This window comes from Oreochromis aureus, linkage group 13, assembly GCF_013358895.1.
Source record: "Oreochromis aureus strain Israel breed Guangdong linkage group 13, ZZ_aureus, whole genome shotgun sequence".
NCBI classification, from domain to species: Eukaryota; Metazoa; Chordata; class Actinopteri; order Cichliformes; family Cichlidae; genus Oreochromis; species Oreochromis aureus.
Genome location: NC_052954.1, coordinates 3,523,887 through 3,545,442, shown reverse-complemented (window position 1 = coordinate 3,545,442; position 21,556 = coordinate 3,523,887). Strand labels below are relative to the sequence as shown.

Sequence of the window (21,556 nt, the reverse complement as noted above, 5' to 3'; positions counted from 1 at the left end):
GTGCAAAATTTCATGAGTTTTTGAGCATGTTAAAGCCCTCAAAAAGGCCCTTGTTTTGCCTGAATAATAATAAGAAGAAGAAGAAACGGAGCAGATACAATAGGGCCTTCGCACTCTCGGTGCTCGGGCCCTAATAATAAACGGAGCAGATACAATAGGGCCTTCGCACTTTTGTGCTCGGGCCCTAATAAGAAACGGAGCAGATACAATAGGGCCTTCGCACTCTCGGTGCTCGGGCCCTAATAAACGGAGCAGATACAATAGGGCCTTCGAAACTCTCAGTGCTCGGGCCCTAATTATAAAGGTGGAACTTTTCCTTGATCTAGACATTTCACTGAAGGCTGTCAGGGACATTTTTTATTGTTGTGTTCTCTTTTTTAATATCATCCTAACAAAATGGAACATAACCTTATTAGCTATGTAGTTCAGTCCATGTACATTCCAAGACACTCTTAGTTGGTGCTGAAGAGAGAACGACACAGTGGTTCAAGCTTACATAAATTTTCTGAAATCTTTCAAACCTTTCCTGTAGTGCGCCCATAGAGCTCTTAGTCTTGTGGCCATGGCTCAGGTCCAGTTCCTTGTGCTATGCTCAGACCACTAATACCCTCATTACTGGTGGAGGGGAGGAAATTGGCTCAATCAAAGCTGTCATTAACCAGAGCACACAGTCTCCCCATCTCAAGTGGATAGAAGGAAAGTATAGAGGCAAGGAGAAGGAACTGTTCATCACTGGCCAATCAAACCTAGTGCCAACCGGGAAACTGGGCCATTTCTGTTGCTGTGGGTCTGAGTGGACTTAGAAGTCAGATCCAGGGCTTCTTTTTTTGCTGATGCCAAACCACATTATCACAACAGAGGATTTGATTGAGTTTGCTCAGACCAGAGGAATGCACTTACCTGTCACTGGCAGTTACTGATCATTAAGTCCAGAATTTTTGAATACCTCATAATTGGTTAAGTAGTTTGAGCCTCAGCTCATCCTGACTGCATGGTGTTCTTATGCAGGACTCTAAAAATCCAAATTGAGTCTGTACACTCGTAGGTGTTGAAGGTTAAAGATGTTATGCGTGTTATGTCTGAATAACCTATCCATACAGGCCTACCCACCAACTTGTTGGTTGGTAGGTACAAGGCAGTCTGTCTTAATGAAGCGCCTCAACTACCAAAAACATCTTTAACAAAAAAAAAAAAAAAAAGAAAAAAGGAAGAATTACATATACTCATTTTTTGTGCCTTTATTTCTGATACTTATGAGTGTAAGGTTTAATGAAATGTGACTGTGCAATCAGCAGTGTAGTGAAAAACTCAATGAAATTTAAAATAACTAGAGAAAGTCAACTTTGAAAGCTTTGGAAGTGGAACTTGCACCTTAGAAGTTTTGTTTCTGGGGAATATGAAGCTAAATATTATTAAACCAGTACTAATCACTTCTGAACCTTACCCTCTACCAATCAAACAGCATCTCTTTTCAAATATATTCCGCAGTTAAACTAGTCTTTTAAATTAATTCATTTCTAAGATCTTTCAAAGATCCAAACTAACTATTACATTCATTCCAGTTATTGGTCCAATGAGAACTGTTAGTCCATTTGAGTAAAGCACACTCTGTCTGGGAAAAAAATGGTAAATGGCCTGTATTTGTATAGTGCTTTACTTAGTCCCTATGGACCCCAAATATGTATGTATGTAACCATATTAACAGAATCACTAGTTGACAGCAGTTTAAATGAAATCCTGATTGTTTAGCTTATCTGTGAATGCTCAGTAAAATGAGTTATTTTCTTGCTGATATCCATATTCAATTCTTTGCATACAGGACTACAATCTGGGGGACGACACACTACTGGATAAAATCAGTTTAGCAGAGCCAGATCAGTACCACTTGCCTGACCTAACTGCTGAAGAACAGGCCGTCATCCTGGGTATCTGGTAAGTCTGCTGTCTGTGTCTATATGTCAGGTTGGCTATCAGACGCCACCTCTCTGGGGACATCTCAGGCCCTCCAAGGTTTGGAGGCCCATCTCCCCCCACCACTTCGCCTGCCGGTGGCAGACGCCCTCAGACATCGGTGCGTTGGTGGTTCTTTGTGTCCGGGGGTGGGCGCCCAGGTACCCACCAGCTCACTCCTTGGCTTATCGGGCATGGAGCCTGGGGCTCGCCGGGCCACCGGGATGGGGTGCCCTCGGCCTCTCGGCCCGGGCTCGGTCACTCAGGCACAGCTGGCTGCCGGTGGAGCTCACGGGCACGTCACTGCAACCCCCTGGCTTCTGCTCGCGGCTGCTGAGTGACCCCTCATCTGGGACTCTCCTCAGCTCTTTCTGGGATAGCATGCGGCTGCCCTCTGTTGGTCTTCCTTGGTCTCTTGTGCTCTGGGGGCCTCTGGATGTCTGGAGTTTTGATCTCCTCCATACCTGCTTCATGCCCTGGAGGTCGGGGCAGTGGCCCCCCACACCCTCTAGCAGATCATTACATGAAGGAACCTTTTAAAAACAAGCGCGTTCATGCTCACAGGTGTACACACGGGTGATCACACACACAAACTACACCCTTTTGGGCTCCTACCTCAAAGCACACTGTGCGCTGTCGATCTCACGTGCTGCACAATAATGTTTAATATTTAGTATTTACTGTCATATTCCCATATATCATTGTGATCTTGTTTATTACTCTTGTCTTCTTCTGCTTGCTTTCTTTTTTCTTTCTCAACAGGTGATCCAGGTGATTGATATGTATTTTTTTTTCTGCTTATTCTGTTGGTTTTTGTTTTTTGCCCTTTTTCCCCGTCCCTCTTCTCAGGTTTTTTTTTTTTTTCTTTCCTCTTTCTTTCTCCCTTTCTTTCCACCAGTCAAGTCTGTCCCGTATTCAGCAAGTGAAAATAAAATAAACAATAAAGGTGAATCAGATGGACCATTACGGCAAGGCTGGGATGGTCCATTTGGTAAAGTAAATCCGTTGGGCATCTTTCTTCGCCTTTAGACAATAATTCTGATGGCAAAAGAACCAAACGGGACAGGTTAAAAAAAAAAAAAAAAAAAAAGTCTGCTGCCTCAGAGCCCCGAACTGTAGCTGTGCGTAAAATTGCAATTAGAATTGTTTAAAACAGTGGGAAAACCACTAAGAGTGCAGGTATATTGTGATGACATACCAACGACGGTAGCCTCATAAGGAACTTTGGGTTAATAGTTCATCTGTTGGATGTCAGGCCTGAAGACTGAAATAACTTCTCACCATCCTGCACATCTATTTAGAGCTAATGATCCCCTCAGTTCAGTTTGCCCCTGAATGAATATATGCCATATTCATAAACTGCTTTGTCTGATGCGTCACTATGACTTTCCTAACCACTTGGAAAATAGTAGATCCCATTAACTTTTTTTCTCTTGTCGTGTCACCTATTTGTTCAGTAGAAAGTTGTGAACAAACTTTTTTTTTTTTTTATTCTACACTGTTCTGTTAGTATACAGTACTGTAAGAAAGTATTTTTCCCCTTACTCATTTCTATAGTACATCTTAAGTCTGGACTTTGACTAGGTCATAGTCTTATTTTTTTATTTTTGTTTTTTGTGGGTCCATAAATTATGGCAAGTCAATTAGGTTCCAAACCAGTAAAGCAGCCCCACACAATCACTGTGTCACCACCATGTTTGACTCTTTGTGTGATGTTCTTTTTAACAAATTGAATTATTTTTACACTAGATTTAATGAGACACAAATCTTCCCAAAAGCTTAACTACTTTTGTCTTGTCAGTCTACAGAATAGTTTCCCAAAAGTCTTGGGGATATTCAAGTTTGCAAATTTGAAATGAGGTTTTGTGTTCTATTTGGTCAACAGTACTCTTTGTCTTGGAACTCTCCCATGGATGCCATTTTTTCCCAGTCTCTTTCACAGTGTTTAATAATGAACAATGGCCATAACTGTTGAAACTGAGACCTGCAGTTCTTTAGATGTTCTATGTTTTTGTGACGTCCTGTTCCAAATTTTCTCCATTTGTGGATGGCTGCTTTTACCATGGTTTGTTACCCTTTCCAGACTAATAGATGTCAATGACTTTGTTCTTCATCTTTCTTGTTCTTCATCTTTCTGAGTTTCTTTAGTTGGAATAATGTGTTGCTTCGTGAGATAATTTGGCGTACTTTATCACGGAGGTATTATTTATGCTTTATTGATTCAGCAGGACTGGCAGTAAAAATGTGGTTAATCACAACTGATGGGGGCCCGGGGGGATTATGCTTTCACATTGGGCCAGATAGGCAACAAATACATCACTGTTTTACACATTTTTTATTTGCTCTTATTATCTATGTTTTCTTCTAAACTTTTTTTGATCTGAAATTTTTAAGTGTAACAAATATGCAAAAAAAGGTACAGTAGCAAGATACAACAGAAGTACACACTTGTGCAAGATCACTGATATAAGTCCACTGAATTAGTTCAACTCAATTAAATTTTGTTTATATAGTGCCAGTTCACAACAGGAGTTGCCTCAAGGCACTCTACAGGGTGGGCCATTTATATGGATACACCGTAATAACATGGGAATGGTTGGTGATATTAAAGTCCTGTTTGTGGCACATTAGTATATGTGAGGGGGCAAACTCCTCAAGATGGGTGGTTACCATGGTGGCCATTAAGAAGTCGGCCATCTTGGATACAACTTTTGTTTTTTCAATAGGAAGAGGGCCATGTGACACATCAAACTTATTGGTAATGTCACAAGAAAAACAATGGTGTGCTTGGTTTCAACGTAACTTTATTCTTTCATGAGTTATTTACAAAGTTCTCTTTGTTCACTCTTTCTCCCTCTTGAGTTCTTGGCAGATCTGAAATTTACCTCTTAGAAAAAGTACTTTTAAAGCTCACTGTGGATTCTGATTAATTCCCATGCTGACTTGAAATATAATAATTAAAAGAATTTCTAAACGGACTACCTTTATTGATTGTAACAAATCATAAATCATTCCCAGGAGTTTGCATGGTTGGCTGATGTTATCCACATTGGCTCAAGAGTTGTGTAAAAGACCGTTCTTGATCTTGGAAATCGATGGTGAAATGTAACAATCCAGCCTTCCCTCCAGTTTGCTTGTTGGGCAACTTGGATGACATCACAACTGAGATGAATACAGCCGACATCAGGGGTAGGGAACGTTAGTCCTCGAGAGCCGGTGTCCTGCAGGTGGTTTTGTCCTGCCTTTGTTATTGTGGTTGATGCAGGGGTAGGTACGGGCTTGCAGTGTCTGGGGGTTCTCTAGGGACAGGTTTCTGGGGAGCTCAACCTCGGGCTGTGGTCATGACCTGGATGAGGCTCTGGTGGCTCTTTGATGGTGTTTTCTGTCGGCTGCATGCAGTAGGGCTGGAGGGTCTGCGTTGGTGACGTAGGTCACCGGCCTGGTAGCCTAGCTGCCCCTGGGTGAGTCTGGGGCGGACTTGGGGTTCTGGGGGTGCTCTGCCTCCCTGCTGGGACTTTAATAACAAAAGGTTATCACAATAAAACAGAAAATAGGCATGGGAAACTAAACGGGGACAAAGCTGAAAACACCGGGTCAACGACCCAAATACCCTGACACACCGCTTTGTAGAAAATGTTTGTTTGACGATTGCAATCGAGGGGAATCTGGTTTGTTTAAAGCTCAAGTTACCAGTTGTTTTACTTGTAAAACAGGATATTCCTAATAATCTTTCCACTATGTATTCACAAATAGTTTTGTTTTGCAGCACTGACTTCCAGAAGAATAACCCTGTACACAAACTAACAGAAGAAGAACTCCTGGCCTTCACGTCTGTAAGTCATTGTTTACTTTTTTATGACCAGCATTGTAAGTTTTCCCTGTAATGTTAAAGAGAAATTACTTTGGTAGTATGCCTTGCCTTTTTTAACCCAGCCGACACGTACACTCCTCTGATTAACAGTGAAACTGAGAATTAACAAAATGAAAAATAATGCAGCAGTCTATAAATCACTATTTAGCCTCATTCATCTTGCTTATACAGGCGATAAATAAGATATGTACAACCAGAATTGCAATTAGATTGGTAAACATCCTAAATGTAAGTTCTTCAGCAGAGTGCTGAAATTCTGATGAAAATATCGTCGCACCAGCAAATTGAAGTGGACTACATTCAAACATAAGCCACAATACAAAAATGATGAAATGACTCACCCAAAGGTGAGCAGTGAGAAAGCTGAGCTCGTGTTGAGGGAAAACAAACCATAAATCTTTAGGGACAGTCCCAAAAACAGCCAGTGATTTTTATGAAGCCAATTCCTGAAAACTTTCATGGAACTTTTTTAGTGGCAGACAAACTGTAGTGGGACCACTACTGCGATTTTATCTTTATGGTGATGGATCTGTTAGTTGGAAGATGTAATTACACGCTAAGCAATGTATATTTATGAGTACAACATAATTTTTTTAATTAAATAACCTAAAAAAAACCCCTTTTAAATGAAGCCGTATTTGAGATTAAGAATACTGTCACCATAATTCACTCTGGAGAGCATACACGTCTTTAAAACGTCAAAGCTTAGCTTTGCTGTAATTATTTGGTTAGTTTTCACGAGCACGTAGTACAAAGCTTAAAATGGGTGAGCTTTACGCAGTTCTCCGTGTATTACAAATAAAGAAAGAGGAAATGTAAGGTAGCAGGATGACTATAAAATTACTAATAACAATTTAAGCCAAAAAAATGATATTTATTCCTATAATAGGCCAAAACCATACATCAACTTAAGGTTTTAGCATTAGCCCGGTGCAAAAGGACATCGCCCTGGTGGACTATCTGGATTGAGTTTACACTGACAAGAAGCAAAAAGTAAATTGTGAAACCTCAAATCAACAGTCTTTTAAAATTCCTTGTTTCATCTGACCAGCCACTAGGATGCACTTTAAAGCTGTATGTGGCAAAAAGAAGAAACAAATACTGTACTGGTGGGATTATTGAATAGTTTAGTGTGTCCCACTAGTTGTTCTGGCTTGCTTAAGCCTGAATATAACACTTTTGTTTAAATTTCATGAGGTCTTAGAAAACATTTGATCGTTAAAGTGACACAGATCATTGTCACGTTCTCACCACTGGTCCTAATGCAATGATTCAGTCTTTGTCACTATGGCTGTAAATTGACACAGCACTGTTACTTACATTTAGGATATGAGTGGTTGTAACTTTTTGAGCTCATGATATGTAAAACTTTGTTTTGCAAAGAAAGTACATATAATACTAGACACAGTATGTGTCAAAGTCCGATCAGAGCAGCTGCTCTGTATTTCTTTGAAAAATGTGAATTACTTTGTCCTTTACTTATATTTTTAATCCTGGTGCATTACCTGAAATCCTAACAAGATGAGGCAATATGCAAGTCTGCATATCCATATTTATTGGTGCTATCCAACTGGAAACAAATATATTTGTGGGTACATTTGTACTATGCCAGTGTTTATTCTTTGCTCATCACTTTTCTTTGAAGTTGAACAGTGGTTAATATGAAGCCAGTTGTGTATACAAAATAAGCTGGCAGCATATCTGTCTCTCACTGCGTTGGCTGGAAATGCTGCTGCAAGCAGCTGCTGGCTCTGTGGGCAGGCATCTTCCCAGCCTACATGTAGATCCAGGAATCTGCAGGCTGGTTAGATGGTTGTCACATGTCTGGCTGTCTTCGTCGATGCCTGAATCCTATCACCTTACTAGAAGCACATCTCTCAGCACTGCTAGAGATGTTATTACAGGAGCTTTTCACCCATGATTTACAGGTACTAATAATGAGCTGCACAAAAATCAACCGGGTTATTTCATCTCTGCAGTGAAACTTTGAAAAATTCCTCCATATCTCATTGTAGAGAGAAGCTTATGAGACTTGATTGTATAAGGTTCAGGCAACAGCAACACAGGGATTGATGATCCACCTCAGCAAAACCAGGTGCTGGAAATCCAACAAAGAGGATTTAGGGACCTGACTTGTGTCCAGGTTCCAGTTAGCACCATTATATCTATATCCCTTTCATCTCTGCAAACATGCTTCCTCACAGATCTCTCTGTCTGATCTCTGTCTGCACCGCTCGTACATCAGGACACTGCATAGTAAAGATGTCATTGTTTTTTTTAAAGAAAAACACTGACCTTCAGAACAAAACAAAAAGAGACCATCAATGTACCAATACGAATTTATTTATTGCCCTGGCTTTTATTCAATAAATCTGTTAATTTTGGAGAACTGCACCAAAGCACGTGTACGGTAGGTAAAAAGCCTCTGCCCCACCCGTCCAAACAGAAATTTTTATGCAGATCGACATGTTTGCAGGACCATGAATTACGCTGGAAGAAGGCTAAATTGGCCTGACTCCCTTTGCAACTGAAGAAGGTGAAAGCCTGGCCCACAATAAGGGTTTATGGTATTCTGCAGTTAATGAATAAAATGAATAAATTGAAACTAATCTCAGGGTTGCAGTAAAAACTCACAGCCAAGTCACACAGGTCTTATTCCCATGTGAAACAGCCTGACGTCTCCTCTGTCACATCCAGATGTTTGTTCAGCCCCAGTCTACTCTTTGCAGTATTACACACTGTTCTAAATGCCTCTCACATTAATTCAGTTTTGATCACCATACTCAGTACCTACAAAAATAAATAAATAAATTTAGTATGAGTATAACCTGCTCCCAAGCAAACCTGTCTCCTCATAACAGAGTCCTAGTTTCCTGTAGACAGTTGTCTGCCGTATTGAATCTGTCCCTATCGGACTTTATCAGTCTCTCAAATTGTTGTGTTGTAATTTTGGCCCCCTCTTCACTTCATTTCATTGACTTTTGTGGGTATTCGTTAATGTACAATAGGAGTGAATGATATGTAGTCTTAAAATTATATTTTGATATTTCTTACTAAAAATACTGCGTTTTTCATAGATACTTGCAGGCAGAAACATTTATATGTGTAAATAAACGGTCACTTTTCATCCTTCTGTTCCACTGAGCGACTGTCTTTGATGAAGCACTGTGTTAAAAGTGTGAGTCTATTGGCACAGGGTTAACAGTAACTCAAGTAACTTAGGCAGACAATACTTAACAAGGTTGTGGTGATCTTTGGTTAAACTGCCCAAAGCCCGCCTTTCCACCTTTAGAATTTCATTCACGGCTTGCTCTTCTTGTCATTTGGTTATTTTTGGGTTGCACATCACCAGTTGATAGCAGCTCCTCCATCATGGCATGGTTGTATTCAGCTGGGGTTTTTTGTCTTGAGTGACGAAACAGGTTTGTTGGTTCCACCTTCAGCAGGAAGAGTTTTCCCTTTAGAGCACTATCCTTTGTTGGAGGTTGTTGATGTAGCTCCATTTGCACTAAATCATTACGGGAGGCAGGGGTGTCTGACATTGGTGTTTGACAATCCTGGGCTTGTTTCATTGTTCTTGTGCGCTAAGGAACATAAACATAAAAAGAACTATGATAACACGATACTTCAGCAAATTTATACCAGTGTTATTACAGAAGCCATGATATGGCACCTATATTACCTGGTGGTAAGTATACGTAGCCAGCTAGACCCTGGAGCGTGCATAAGCTGTCGGTTTCAGAGCGATGTGGAACAAGGACATTGCTTTCAGTTTGTACACATCTTTAAGGTTCTAAAAAGCATTGAGTTTGGAGAAGTCTTACCACTTGTTATTATGAAGTATGCAACATTTTTTCTGAGCTTTTTTCTGTTAATCCAAAGCATTTAGTCAAACACAACAGAAAATAATAAATATAATAAGTGGATTTAGTCATCACCATCAAAACTTCCTCTGACTTCTCGTTGCTGTGGAAAAACACCCATTTGCCTCAGCAGCGACATGACAAACGCTTTGGATTTATCGTTTGATTTTTTAATTGCTCAACGATTGATGTTGGTAGAGGAATAGCTGCATAATTAGGACAATTTACTGTTGCATTAATGACTCCAGCAAGACTTGCTAAGCATCCACAAAGATCATTAGTGTTTGTTTATCTCACCTCGAACCATGCATCTCTTTTATCACGCATTTCCATTGTCATAAATATACAGTGTGTAGAAAGTTACTGTTGTATAACTTGTTCTGATTAAACATGAGTCGAGACATGAATTCAGATGAAAAGCTTCAGTCGTCTTTCTCTGACATCTACCTACCAGTAAATCTGCTGAACACACCCTCCCCGCTTTCCCTTTAATCAGCTCATCTAAAGCTAAACCACTAAGCTGTGCCAGCTATTATACAGTAGATTATCACCACAGCACACAGATAAAGACTTTGTGGCTGTAATAGGTTTTAATAATTAGGTGTTCTCACTAAAGCTTGCTGCTTGATTTCCCACTACAGTGGACAGCAGACAGGCGGGCCCTGTGGTGCTTTCAACTACACAGAAGAAGAGGAAAAAGAAAGTTACTCTTGTGTGCATTTCTACAGTGCTTTGGTACAACCACAACTCCAAATAATTTGGGATGTAAAATGTTTTTTTAAAAAAGCAACGATTTGCAGAACATATATATTCTATAATAGAGCATTAGAAATATATTAAATGTTTAAAATGTGTTACGTTTGAGGTGTTCAGATGTAAGTAGGTTAACTGACAACAGGTCAGTGACATGTGTTGCAGTTTAGAGAGGCTGTATTTATGAACGAGCAGAAGAACCTGCATCTACAGATTGGGAATTCATTTCAGAATGTCATTCAGCATGATAAAGAACACTTTTATGTCATTATGTACTATAGAGCATCAGATATTCAGAGTGTCTGTGCTAAAAAAAATAAATAAATAAGAAAATCCAAAAATCAGTGGATGCCCATGAACTTTGGGTCCTCAGGCAGCACTGCATTAGGAAAAATAAAACATCATCCTGGCATGCAGACACTGCATGTGTTCATGAACCATTCCAGAAAGTATCATCTGTACCATCCAAAAGCTCTATCATGCAAATAACAAACCAGATGTGAACATGATCCAGAAATGCTGCCCTTTTCTCTGGGCCAAAGCTCAAAGTAACACATGCTCCCATCTGGGGAAGGCCTTGCATATTTAATCAATACAATGCTAAACACTGCATCTATGACAACATCATGGGTTCATAGTAAAAGAGTCTCACTGCTGAACTGGCTTAACTGCACCAACTGAAAACCATTTGCGCATCATGAAATAAAAAACATCACAAGACGACCCAGGATTGTTGAGCAGCTAAAATCTTTTGTCAGATTAGAATCTGACAACATTTCAGAGCAGCTGCTGGAGAGCTTTTATAAAAAGAAGAAAGTATTTTTCCAATAATGGTAAACTCTCTCAGTTCAAATATTTGATATGGTTTGTGTCTTCTATTGTAAGGAAAAATATGTGTTTATGAGATTTGCAGACCATTGCATTCTTTAAATTTACTTTTAAAAAAATTGGGTTGTATATGTAATTTGTTAATTCATCACACTAATTTTGAAGGATAGCATGGTGTGTTCAGACTTTTTTGGATTACTTTGTACTTGTATTGTGTTAAAGACTTTATTACTTTTAACAGCATATTGCTGTTAATGCCTAAATCTATGCAAATATAGACGAAAGGTATGCACCGAAATTGTTAGTGTTCATGGAGAGCAGCTTTTATTTTATGATGGTGCTGAACATGAGCTTATAAAAAGCTAAGTCTTGCTTAGAAATCATAATATTTCACTAAGTTTAGTCTTCTTAGAATCTCACTCTGTACATCCATCTGATTCAGTAACTAACTTTTAATGCTAAGTAAGTGCCAAAAAATACAAGTGAAACATTGCACTCAAAAGAGAATAGCACCATTAATACTCACACAGTGTGGACTGGATTACAGGGAGTGCAGAATTATTAGGCAAATGAGTATTTTGTCCACATCATCCTCTTCATGCATGTTGTCTTACTCCAAGCTGTATAGGCTCGAAAGCCTACTACCAATTAAGCATATTAGGTGATGTGCATCTCTGTAATGAGAAGGGGTGTGGTCTAATGACATCAACACCCTATATCAGGTGTGCATAATTATTAGGCAACTTCCTTTCCTTTGGCAAAATGGGTCAAAAGAAGGACTTGACAGGCTCAGAAAAGTCAAAAATAGTGAGATATCTTGCAGAGGATGCAGCAGTCTTAAATTGCAAAGCTTCTGAAGCGTGATCATCGAACAATCAAGCGTTTCATTCAAAATAGTCAACAGGTCGCAAGAAGCGTGTGGAAAAACCAAGGCGCAAAATAACTGCCCATGAACTGAGAAAAGTCAAGCGTGCAGCTGCCAAGATGCCACTTGCCACCAGTTTGGCCATATTTCAGAGCTGCAACATCACTGGAGTGCCCAAAAGCACAAGGTGTGCAATACTCAGAGACATGGCCAAGGTAAGAAAGGCTGAAAGACGACCACCACTGAACAAGACACACAAGCTGAAAGCGTCAAGACTGGGCCAAGAAATATCTCAAGACTGATTTTCTAAGGTTTTATGGACTGATGAAATGAGAGTGAGTCTTGATGGGCCAGATGGATGGGCCCGTGGCTGGATTGGTAAAGGGCAGAGAGCTCCAGTCCGACTCAGACGCCAGCAAGGTGGAGGTGGAGTACTGGTTTGGGCTGGTATCATCAAAGATGAGCTTGTGGGGCCTTTTCGGGTTGAGGATGGAGTCAAGCTCAACTCCCAGTCCTACTGCCAGTTTCTGGAAGACACCTTCTTCAAGCAGTGGTACAGGAAGAAGTCTGCATCCTTCAAGAAAAACATGATTTTCATGCAGGACAATGCTCCATCACACGCGTCCAAGTACTCCACGGCGTGGCTGGCAAGAAAGGGTATAAAGGAAGAAAAACTAATGACATGGCCTCCTTGTTCACCTGATCTGAACCCCATTGAGAACCTGTGGTCCATCATCAAATGTGAGATTTACAAGGAGGAAAACAGTACACCTCTCTGAACAGTGTCTGGGAGGCTGTGGTTGCTGCTGCACTAATGTTGATGGTGAACAGATCAAAACACTGACAGAATCCATGGATGGCAGGCTTTTGAGTGTCCTTGCAAAGAAAGGTGGCTATATTGGTCGCTGATTTGTTTTTGTTTTGTTTTTGAATGTCAGAAATGTATATTTGTGAATGTGGAGATGTTATATTGGTTTCACTGGTAAAAATAAATAACTGAAATGGGTATATATTTGTTTTTTGTTAAGTTGCCTAATAATTATGCACAGTAATAGTCACCTGCACACACAGATATCCCCCTAAAATAGCTAAAACTAAAAACAAACTAAAAACTACTTCCAAAAACATTCAGCTTTGATATTAATGAGTTTTTTGGGTTCATTGAGAACATGGTTGTTGTTCAATAATAAAATTATTCCTCAAAAATACAACTTGCCTAATAATTCTGCACTCCCTGTACATACATCCCTTCAATTCTATCCTTTGGACCTTTGGATTGAGCCACCTGATTAAAGGATGACGCACTGCCTCCTGAGCTGCTTGGCTTTTGTCACCAGAATGATACTGTTGCTGCACACAATCATGTGTTCCTGATGATGTGAATAAAGTGTTATCTTTGACCCTCTTTTTTTTTTTTTTGGGTTCCGCAGTGTGTTTTGTCGCAACCCAAGTTTTGGCCCGTGCAAGTGTCAGCACTTTGCCTCAGGACGAAACTGGAAAAAGGAAAATCCCGATGTGTAGAAAGAGCCATGATGCAAACCCAGGTAAATAACTACTCGGTAAGAAGGTCAAGATAAACAGAAAGCAGAGTGTGTGCAAGGGTCTGCCTACCTTAATCAATCCAGCTTATTGTAGAAATGGCCACACATGAGTCGCCCTGTTTGAATAAGATTCAGAGTCTCTTCCAGCACACCTATCGCACCATATGTCAAAATAATGCCAATCACTGCTATAAGTACAAACATTCCACCTCCAGTCCAAGGAGGCAGACAGGGACATAAACTGTCTTGGAATTGGTAAAAACATTGTTGTTGTGACTTATTGTTGTTTGTTTGATAGTTTTTATTGTAACTGCATCTATCAGAAAAATGAATGTCATTCCAAAAGTAGTGTGCTGTCAGCTGTCAGGAGATAATAGCTGGTAAGAGTCGTCTGACTCTGAGCCATGATTTTTGATCGACTCAAAATCAGCTGCACATCTGGAATGATGAGTGCTGCTCATCATGGATAATGCAATAAGCTGTCAATAACAGAAATAATTTCCAATCAGCAAAGAGCAGAATTCTGTACCTGCAGTGGGCACAGGGCACTGGAACCAAGACTGGAGAATAGAAAACTGCAAACATGGATTAATGAACCCTTATTTCTGATATCAGAAATTGAGGCTCCATGAATTCGTGGAGCTAAACTATTTGTGCAGATAGTCCAGGCTGCTGCAGTGATATGTTGAATGTTTTCTTGGCTTTCTTCATACACCTAAATAGTAACAACATGCTATGTTGTTACTATTGGCATGTAGAATTTGGCATGTAGTGTTGTTCTACGTTGTCAAGATAAGGATCATCCATCAGTCTGCCCATCAGTCCACTCTGAGATAATTTCTCTTTGAAAGTAGGCTAACAGGGTCTCTCAGATAAAAATGGTTTTCATTTTTTTTTTATGGGGGATCCTGGATGAGAGAGAAATGATCTCTCTGGTAGGTTATGGGACTACCCTTAGAGGCTCCTGACTGTTCGGTCTGCCCACAAAACCTACAAAGTGAGGAATCCACAGAGCATCCTTATGAGATGCCTTGACGTCCTCAGCTGGTTTCTATCAGTGCAAAGCGGCAGTAGCTGTACTACCTCCAAATGTGCGAGCTCCTCATCCTGCCTCTAGGGCTGAGCCCAGGGAGCTTATTTTGACATCTTTTATCCACAGCTTCATCCTTTTGGCCACTACGCAGAGGTTAAGAACATAACTGAGAGTTGGAACATAGATCGACCGGTAAATTGAGGGCTTTGTGTTCTAGCTCATGTTTATCTGTACCACAATATCCTCATCACACCAGGTTGTGCGCTTCAACTCCCTTGCTTGGGGCAGCAACTCTTCAACCCAAAATGAGCAATCAATTATTTAACTTAATAAAGTCAGCTTGAAGGCCTGCCATTTTCTAATTTATTAGCAACAACTCTGTGTTTACAAAAACATTCCTCTTTACTTTTGTCTTTTTCACGTGTACCATTGGAGATAAACCAAGTTTTTTTTGTATGGGGGGACATTTAAAACGTTTCTCAATGATTTTAATTTGTTCATCTGATCAGTTTTACCCTTTGGAAAAGATGCCAAGATTCTGCAATGATGGTGGCACAAGGAAACCACAAAAAAGCGTCTGTTTGTTCTTCCTAGCATTTTATTTAACTCAAAATCATAAAAGGAGACCGAACAGCTGTAGACTACAAGAGTTGTGTTCACTATTTGCTCTTTGTCTCCATGAATGTTCCCTCTCATTGCCCATTTCATGCCTAATGACCCTGTAACCCTGTCAGTGGCACAGAATATATACATATATTTGCACTGCTAGCAGTAAAGATACTGGTTACATCTTCAGCTGATGGAAGTAATATTCAGTCATTTTGGGTGATGAACTCTGCTGTTACAGACGCTGCAGCACATTTTCTGGAACAAATTCAGCTGTTGAATTCCAGTTCCTTTCTTTATTGGAGTTTCTTTCTTTTCCAGGCAATAGTAGACCACTTTGAAGACAAGAGTTGTCCTGTGACGGAGCGCCTCAGAGTCTTTTACTGCTGCCAAGCACCACCCAGATGGGTTGTCCAGGTATTAGGTCCTTTTTTTTTTTTTTTTTTTTTTTCCCCAAAAACATTCCGTCTGGTAAACCAAAAGAAAATTAACTAGCACTTTATTCATTTTGACTGTGACAGTCTTTTTTTTTTTTTTTAATTTATCATAAAAAAAAACCTTTTCGACAGAGACTAATAATATTACTGCTGACATGAAATGATAATGTCTCAGTTTAGAATACATTTAAAAATTAGCATTATTGTCACATAAGTGCACCTAAAATGAAATACAATAACATTTTTGCTGTTATTTGGTCATAAACCATTTGTCTTGATTGTTCTACTTTAAGAAAAAGCATCTGCTGTCCTTAAACAAGAATCCACTAAACTGCTGAGAGCTACTTTTTAAATACTGTGAATGTCGTTACAGGTCTGACCTCATCCTTTTTCATTCCAGAGCTCATAGCTTGTATACTTAATGTTGTCGTTGTCATACCTTGTCTTGTCCAATTCTAAATTTTGTTTTATGTTTCAAAATAAACTATTAAAGAAAAAGTAGAGATAACCAAAGTTATAATTAAGTTAACTCTTTAAGCATAGATAAATGAATGGCAAATTTGGTTAAAATTAATATTACATTTGGATTGAAATCAAGCTAGCAGTGTCACGCCCGTAACAGGGACAGAACGAAATGACAAAAGGCCTCCAGTTTAGGGTGTAGGGGAAAAGTGCTTGTCCATGTGCTGCATTCTTCAAGTAGCAGCCTTGTCAAAAGTTATAATCAATAATCCATAACTGCTGTTTGTTCTTGGCTAACAGAACAAAGAGCAATGCAACAATCATTTCAGTTCCCTTTACCGTTCCCATTCTTTTGGCATGCTTGGAACATTTTTGGTCACCAGTAACAAATAGCTTACATCACCTTATGATTCTGGTGGGTGTACTACTAGAACACTGGTACTGGTTACTTCTGTTTGTTTGTTACATTACATTAGTTTAGCTCTGTCACAATGTTCAAAGAAAACCCTAAGCACAAGACAGTTCAGCTGTTATTTATAATGAAGATTTCTCTACCACAAAAAGAGGGAAATAAATAACCCCTCAAACCATAAATTAAAAGATGTTGGCAAATCTAATTTTAACACCAAACGCTCACAACTTTAATCTCAAACCACTAGTGTGTAGTAACCTAGTTAACCAGAATATTATTGTTAACAGCTTACATAGAGTAATAAAATAAAAAGATGAAACAGTTAGGGGATGAATTGTCATGCAAGGCCTCTTGAATATATTAGTATGTTTTTGTTTTAAAAAGAAAAAAAGAAAAACCTCCATCATTCTTTGTTATGTGTGCCTATGCCAAGAGGCACACATATTACTATTCGTCGGATTTATTATGTGTGCCTATGCCAAGAGGCACACATATTACTATTCGTCGGATTTATTATTATTATTCTCCAGTTTCCGCCTGAAATTTTGCAGCGAAACTCGCCCCGCAGTTTTGAGACAAGCTTCATATATGTTACCTCATTTTGTGCGGCTGGATCTGGAATGGTGTGCTATGACTTTTGGTGTTTATGACTATTATAGTTTTTGAAATATTAATATTTTAGTGAAAATTTTCCCGCGCTCCTCTGCCGAACAGTTTTGACAATAGGGTTACATATGTTAGATCATTTTGTGCGGCTGGAGCTGGACTAGTATGGTACGACTTTTGGTGTTCATGACTTTTATAGTTTTTTAAATATTAATATTTTAGTGCAAATTTAGAAAGATTCTACTTTTGGCGCCATAGAAACAGACTTCATTTGTGGTGTCTTGGCTCTCTCTAGTGGTATACCCGGAGTAGTACAGGCGACTAGAAAGCGAAAATTTCAGAAGAAATTTTATGTGTGCCTATGCCGCTGGTAATCAGTGTAGTTTGCCATTCATACAGCTACAGAGAGCAAAACTCAGCAGAGCAGCCATTCTCCACCATGAATTATGATAAAAACAAACACCGCTCGCGCCTCACAGATGACAGCTTACAGTTTTGGGTAAAGATGAAGTGACTTTGTACAGCCCGATTTTGCAGACGCTGTGCACACAGGTTCATGAGCAGAAGTCCCATTGTACCACGGCAGACCCGACAATGTTTGCATGAACACGCTTTGAAGCATTATGTTATGGACCACTTTTCACACATGGTTGGTGTACCCACACAGGCAGCTGTAGCTTTTCAACTCATAGCCCAACACACACCCAAAAACAGCCAAGAGAGCACAGACTTTACACCCGTGGGTCCACCTCCCCTGCAGCGGCACTGCAGACCACGCCCGAAACACACATCAAACACATAAAATAAATATATATGCACTTTTGCATTCACTTTTTGTTTTTGTTATTTTACACAGTGTTCTGAATGATGAACAATGGTCTACAGCCAATCTTGTGTATTATTATACAAACTTTGGTTGTAAGATTCGGATAAGCATTTAATAAAAGCTAAATATGTTATATGAGAGTAAAAAGAAAAGTATATCTTTATGTCCACCTTTCTCTGTTAATGCCCTACCTGGCCCCCTGGCAAAAGCTTTGCTAGATCCGCCCCTGCACAGTTACCAGCTGTCAGCTACACAAAAAAGGAGCTTGGTGTTTACAGGGAGTGCAGAATTATTAGGCAAATGAGTATTTTGTCCACATCATCCTCTTCATGCATGTTGTCTTACTCCAAGCTGTATAGGCTCGAAAGCCTACTACCAATTAAGCATATTAGGTGATGTGCATCTCTGTAATGAGAAGGGGTGTGGTCTAATGACATCAACACCCTATATCAGGTGTGCATAATTATTAGGCAACTTCCTTTCCTTTGGCAAAATGGGTCAAAAGAAGGACTTGACAGGCTCAGAAAAGTCAAAAATAGTGAGATATCTTGCAGAGGGATGCAGCAGTCTTAAAATTGCAAAGCTTCTGAAGCGTGATCATCGAACAATCAAGCGTTTCATTCAAAATAGTCAACAGGGTCGCAAGAAGCGTGTGGAAAAACCAAGGCGCAAAATAACTGCCCATGAACTGAGAAAAGTCAAGCGTGCAGCTGCCAAGATGCCACTTGCCACCAGTTTGGCCATATTTCAGAGCTGCAACATCACTGGAGTGCCCAAAAGCACAAGGTGTGCAATACTCAGAGACATGGCCAAGGTAAGAAAGGCTGAAAAGCGACCACCACTGAACAAGACACACAAGCTGAAGCGTCAAGACTGGGCCAAGAAATATCTCAAGACTGATTTTTCTAAGGTTTTATGGACTGATGAAATGAGAGTGAGTCTTGATGGGCCAGATGGATGGGCCCGTGGCTGGATTGGTAAAGGGCAGAGAGCTCCAGTCCCACTCAGGCGCCAGCAAGGTGGAGGTGGAGTACTGGTTTGGGCTGGTATCATCAAAGGTGAGCTTGTGGGGCCTTTTCGGGTTGAGGATGGCGTCAAGCTCAACTCCCAGTCCTACTGCAAGTTTCTGGAAGACACCTTCTTCAAGCAGTGGTACAGGAAAAAGTCTGCATCCTTCAAGAAAAACATGATTTTCATGCAGGACAATGCTCCATCACACAGCGTCCAAGTACTCCACAGCGTGGCTGGCAAGAAAGGGTTTAAAGAAGAAAAACTAATGACATGGCCTCCTTGTTCACCTGATCTGAACCCCATTGAGAACCTGTGGTCCATCATCAAATGTGAGATTTACAAGGAGGAAAACAGTACACCTCTCTGAACAGTGTCTGGGAGGCTGTGGTTGCTGCTGCACGCAATGTTGATGGTGAACAGATCAAAACACTGACAGAATCCATGGATGGCAGGCTTTTGAGTGTCCTTGCAAAGAAAAGGTGGCTATATTGGTCGCTGATTTGTTTTTGTTTTGTTTTTGAATGTCAGAAATGTATATTTGTGAATGTGGAGATGTTATATTGGTTTCACTGGTAAAAATAAATAATTGAAATGGGTATATATTTGTTTTTGTTAAGTTGCCTAATAATTATGCACAGTAATAGTCACCTGCACACACAGATATGCCCCTAAAATAGCTAAAACTAAACACAAACTAAAAACTACTTCGAAAACATTCAGCTTTGATATTAATGTGTTTTTGGGTTCATTGAGAACATGGTTGTTGTTCAATAATAAAATTATTCCTCAAAAATACAACTTGCCTAATAATTCTGCACTCCCTGTATGAGAGTAAGAAAGAAAAGTATATCTTTGTGTCCACCTTTCTCTGTTAATGCCCTACCTGGCACCCTGGCAAAAGCTTTGCTAGATCCGCCCCTGCACAGTTACCAGCTGTCAGCTAAATAAAAAAAGGAGCTTGGTGTTTATTTCTCTCAGAAACAGTTCATAACTTCCTTCAACTCATTCATGTCACCTAAAAAAAAAAGGTAAACCTGTTTCTCCATCACCAGTTCAGCTCTGATGATTCAGTAAGGTCATCTCCTGGTTTCGACCAGCCGCTTCTACAGCTGGGCTCCAGCAAACATCAGCTGATACTAGAAATTAAAATCAAATGAATTCTAACAACAGCTGATCAAGCTTAAACGTGCTGCTGTTGTTTAGCGCGATAAACAAACAAGAGAGAAAAGCCGATCATTGATCAGTTTCATGACTGAAGTTTGAACAGGCGAGAGAATGACAGGGGAGGCTGTCATAAAGTTCAACATCAGTAACTTAGCGCGCACACAGCTGTATAGAAACTCCATCGTGCTAGCTACCACGCAGTACGAGTTATTATAACTGATTGTAAAAGTCAGCACAACGAAAATAAACTACACCTAAACTCGGTTTATATCTGACCCAAATAGAGTGCAGGTCATAACTTCTTACCTGAAATTCAGTTCACCTCACGCTCCGACCGGCAGCCGCCTGCTTCTCCTGCCTTCGGTTTCCCTGATCCACGATCTACCACCGGTCGATCGGCGGTCGCCTCGCCGCCTCGTTCCCCGCATGTTCTTTCTGACACACACCGGTGGATAGCTGCCCTCGGTTGTAGCTCCGCGTCAGCGACTACCAAACAACTCAGTTATTTTTTCCACATCCAGCTGTAACTCCGATTCTGTGCGAGCATTTGCGAGAGACCGGGGAGGTGAAACGACAGAGAGAGTCCCTCGCTATCCATTTGCAGCCAAGTGCGGCAGCTAGCTAGGTAGCCGGCTAGCTGTCAGGCAGGACCGACGTCGTCAGAGCACTGTCGCTAAATATGGGATGTCTTGATAAAACAAGCAGATATTTGAAGTTTACACACCTACATTCTCGCCTGAAAATATCTTAAAAGTTTATTTTGTGACCTAGAAACACGAATAAAAGACATATAAAACGAAGTGGTGGCCGCCATTGTTCACTCTGTAGAGGCGTGCTATGAATTGTGGGATATGGAGTTTTCAACACAAGGATAAATCTTTTCGGCTGTACTACTCCCGGTATACCACTAGAGAGAGCCAAGACACCACAAATGAAGTCTGTTTATTTGGCGCCAAAAGATGAATTGGCCTAAATTTGTACTAAAATATTAATATTTAAAAACTATAAAAGTCATAAACACCAAAAGTCACAACATAATAGTCCATCTCCAGCCGCACAAAATGATCTAACATATGTAATCCTAATGTCAAAACTGTTTGGCAGAGGAGCGGCGGAAAATTTTCACTAAAATATTAATATTTAAAAACTATAAAATTCATAAACACCAAAAGTCATAGCACACCATTCCAGATCGGCCGCACAAAATGAGGTAACATATATGAAGCTTGTCTCAAAACTGCGGGGCATGATCGTGCGAAATTTAGGCGGAAGATGGAGAATAATAATAATAATAATAATAAGAATAATAAATCCGACGAATAGTAATA

General features: G+C 40.1%; 1 protein-coding gene across 2 annotated transcripts in view; it reads left to right on the top strand.

Moving 5' to 3' along the window:
* ttc27 (tetratricopeptide repeat domain 27) overlaps nucleotides 1–21,556 on the top strand; it is a 203,219-nt gene that overhangs the window by 59,951 nt on the left and 121,712 nt on the right. Inside the window, exons 8-11 of one of the 2 annotated variants that reach the window (XM_039621580.1) lie at nucleotides 1,820–1,932; nucleotides 5,717–5,783; nucleotides 13,561–13,674; nucleotides 15,632–15,727. In XM_039621580.1, coding sequence (XP_039477514.1) covers nucleotides 1,820–1,932; nucleotides 5,717–5,783; nucleotides 13,561–13,674; nucleotides 15,632–15,727 — 390 coding nt within the window. The remainder of the gene's footprint in view (nucleotides 1–1,819; nucleotides 1,933–5,716; nucleotides 5,784–13,560; nucleotides 13,675–15,631; nucleotides 15,728–21,556) is intronic. The other variant, XM_039621581.1, reaches the window with a different exon arrangement.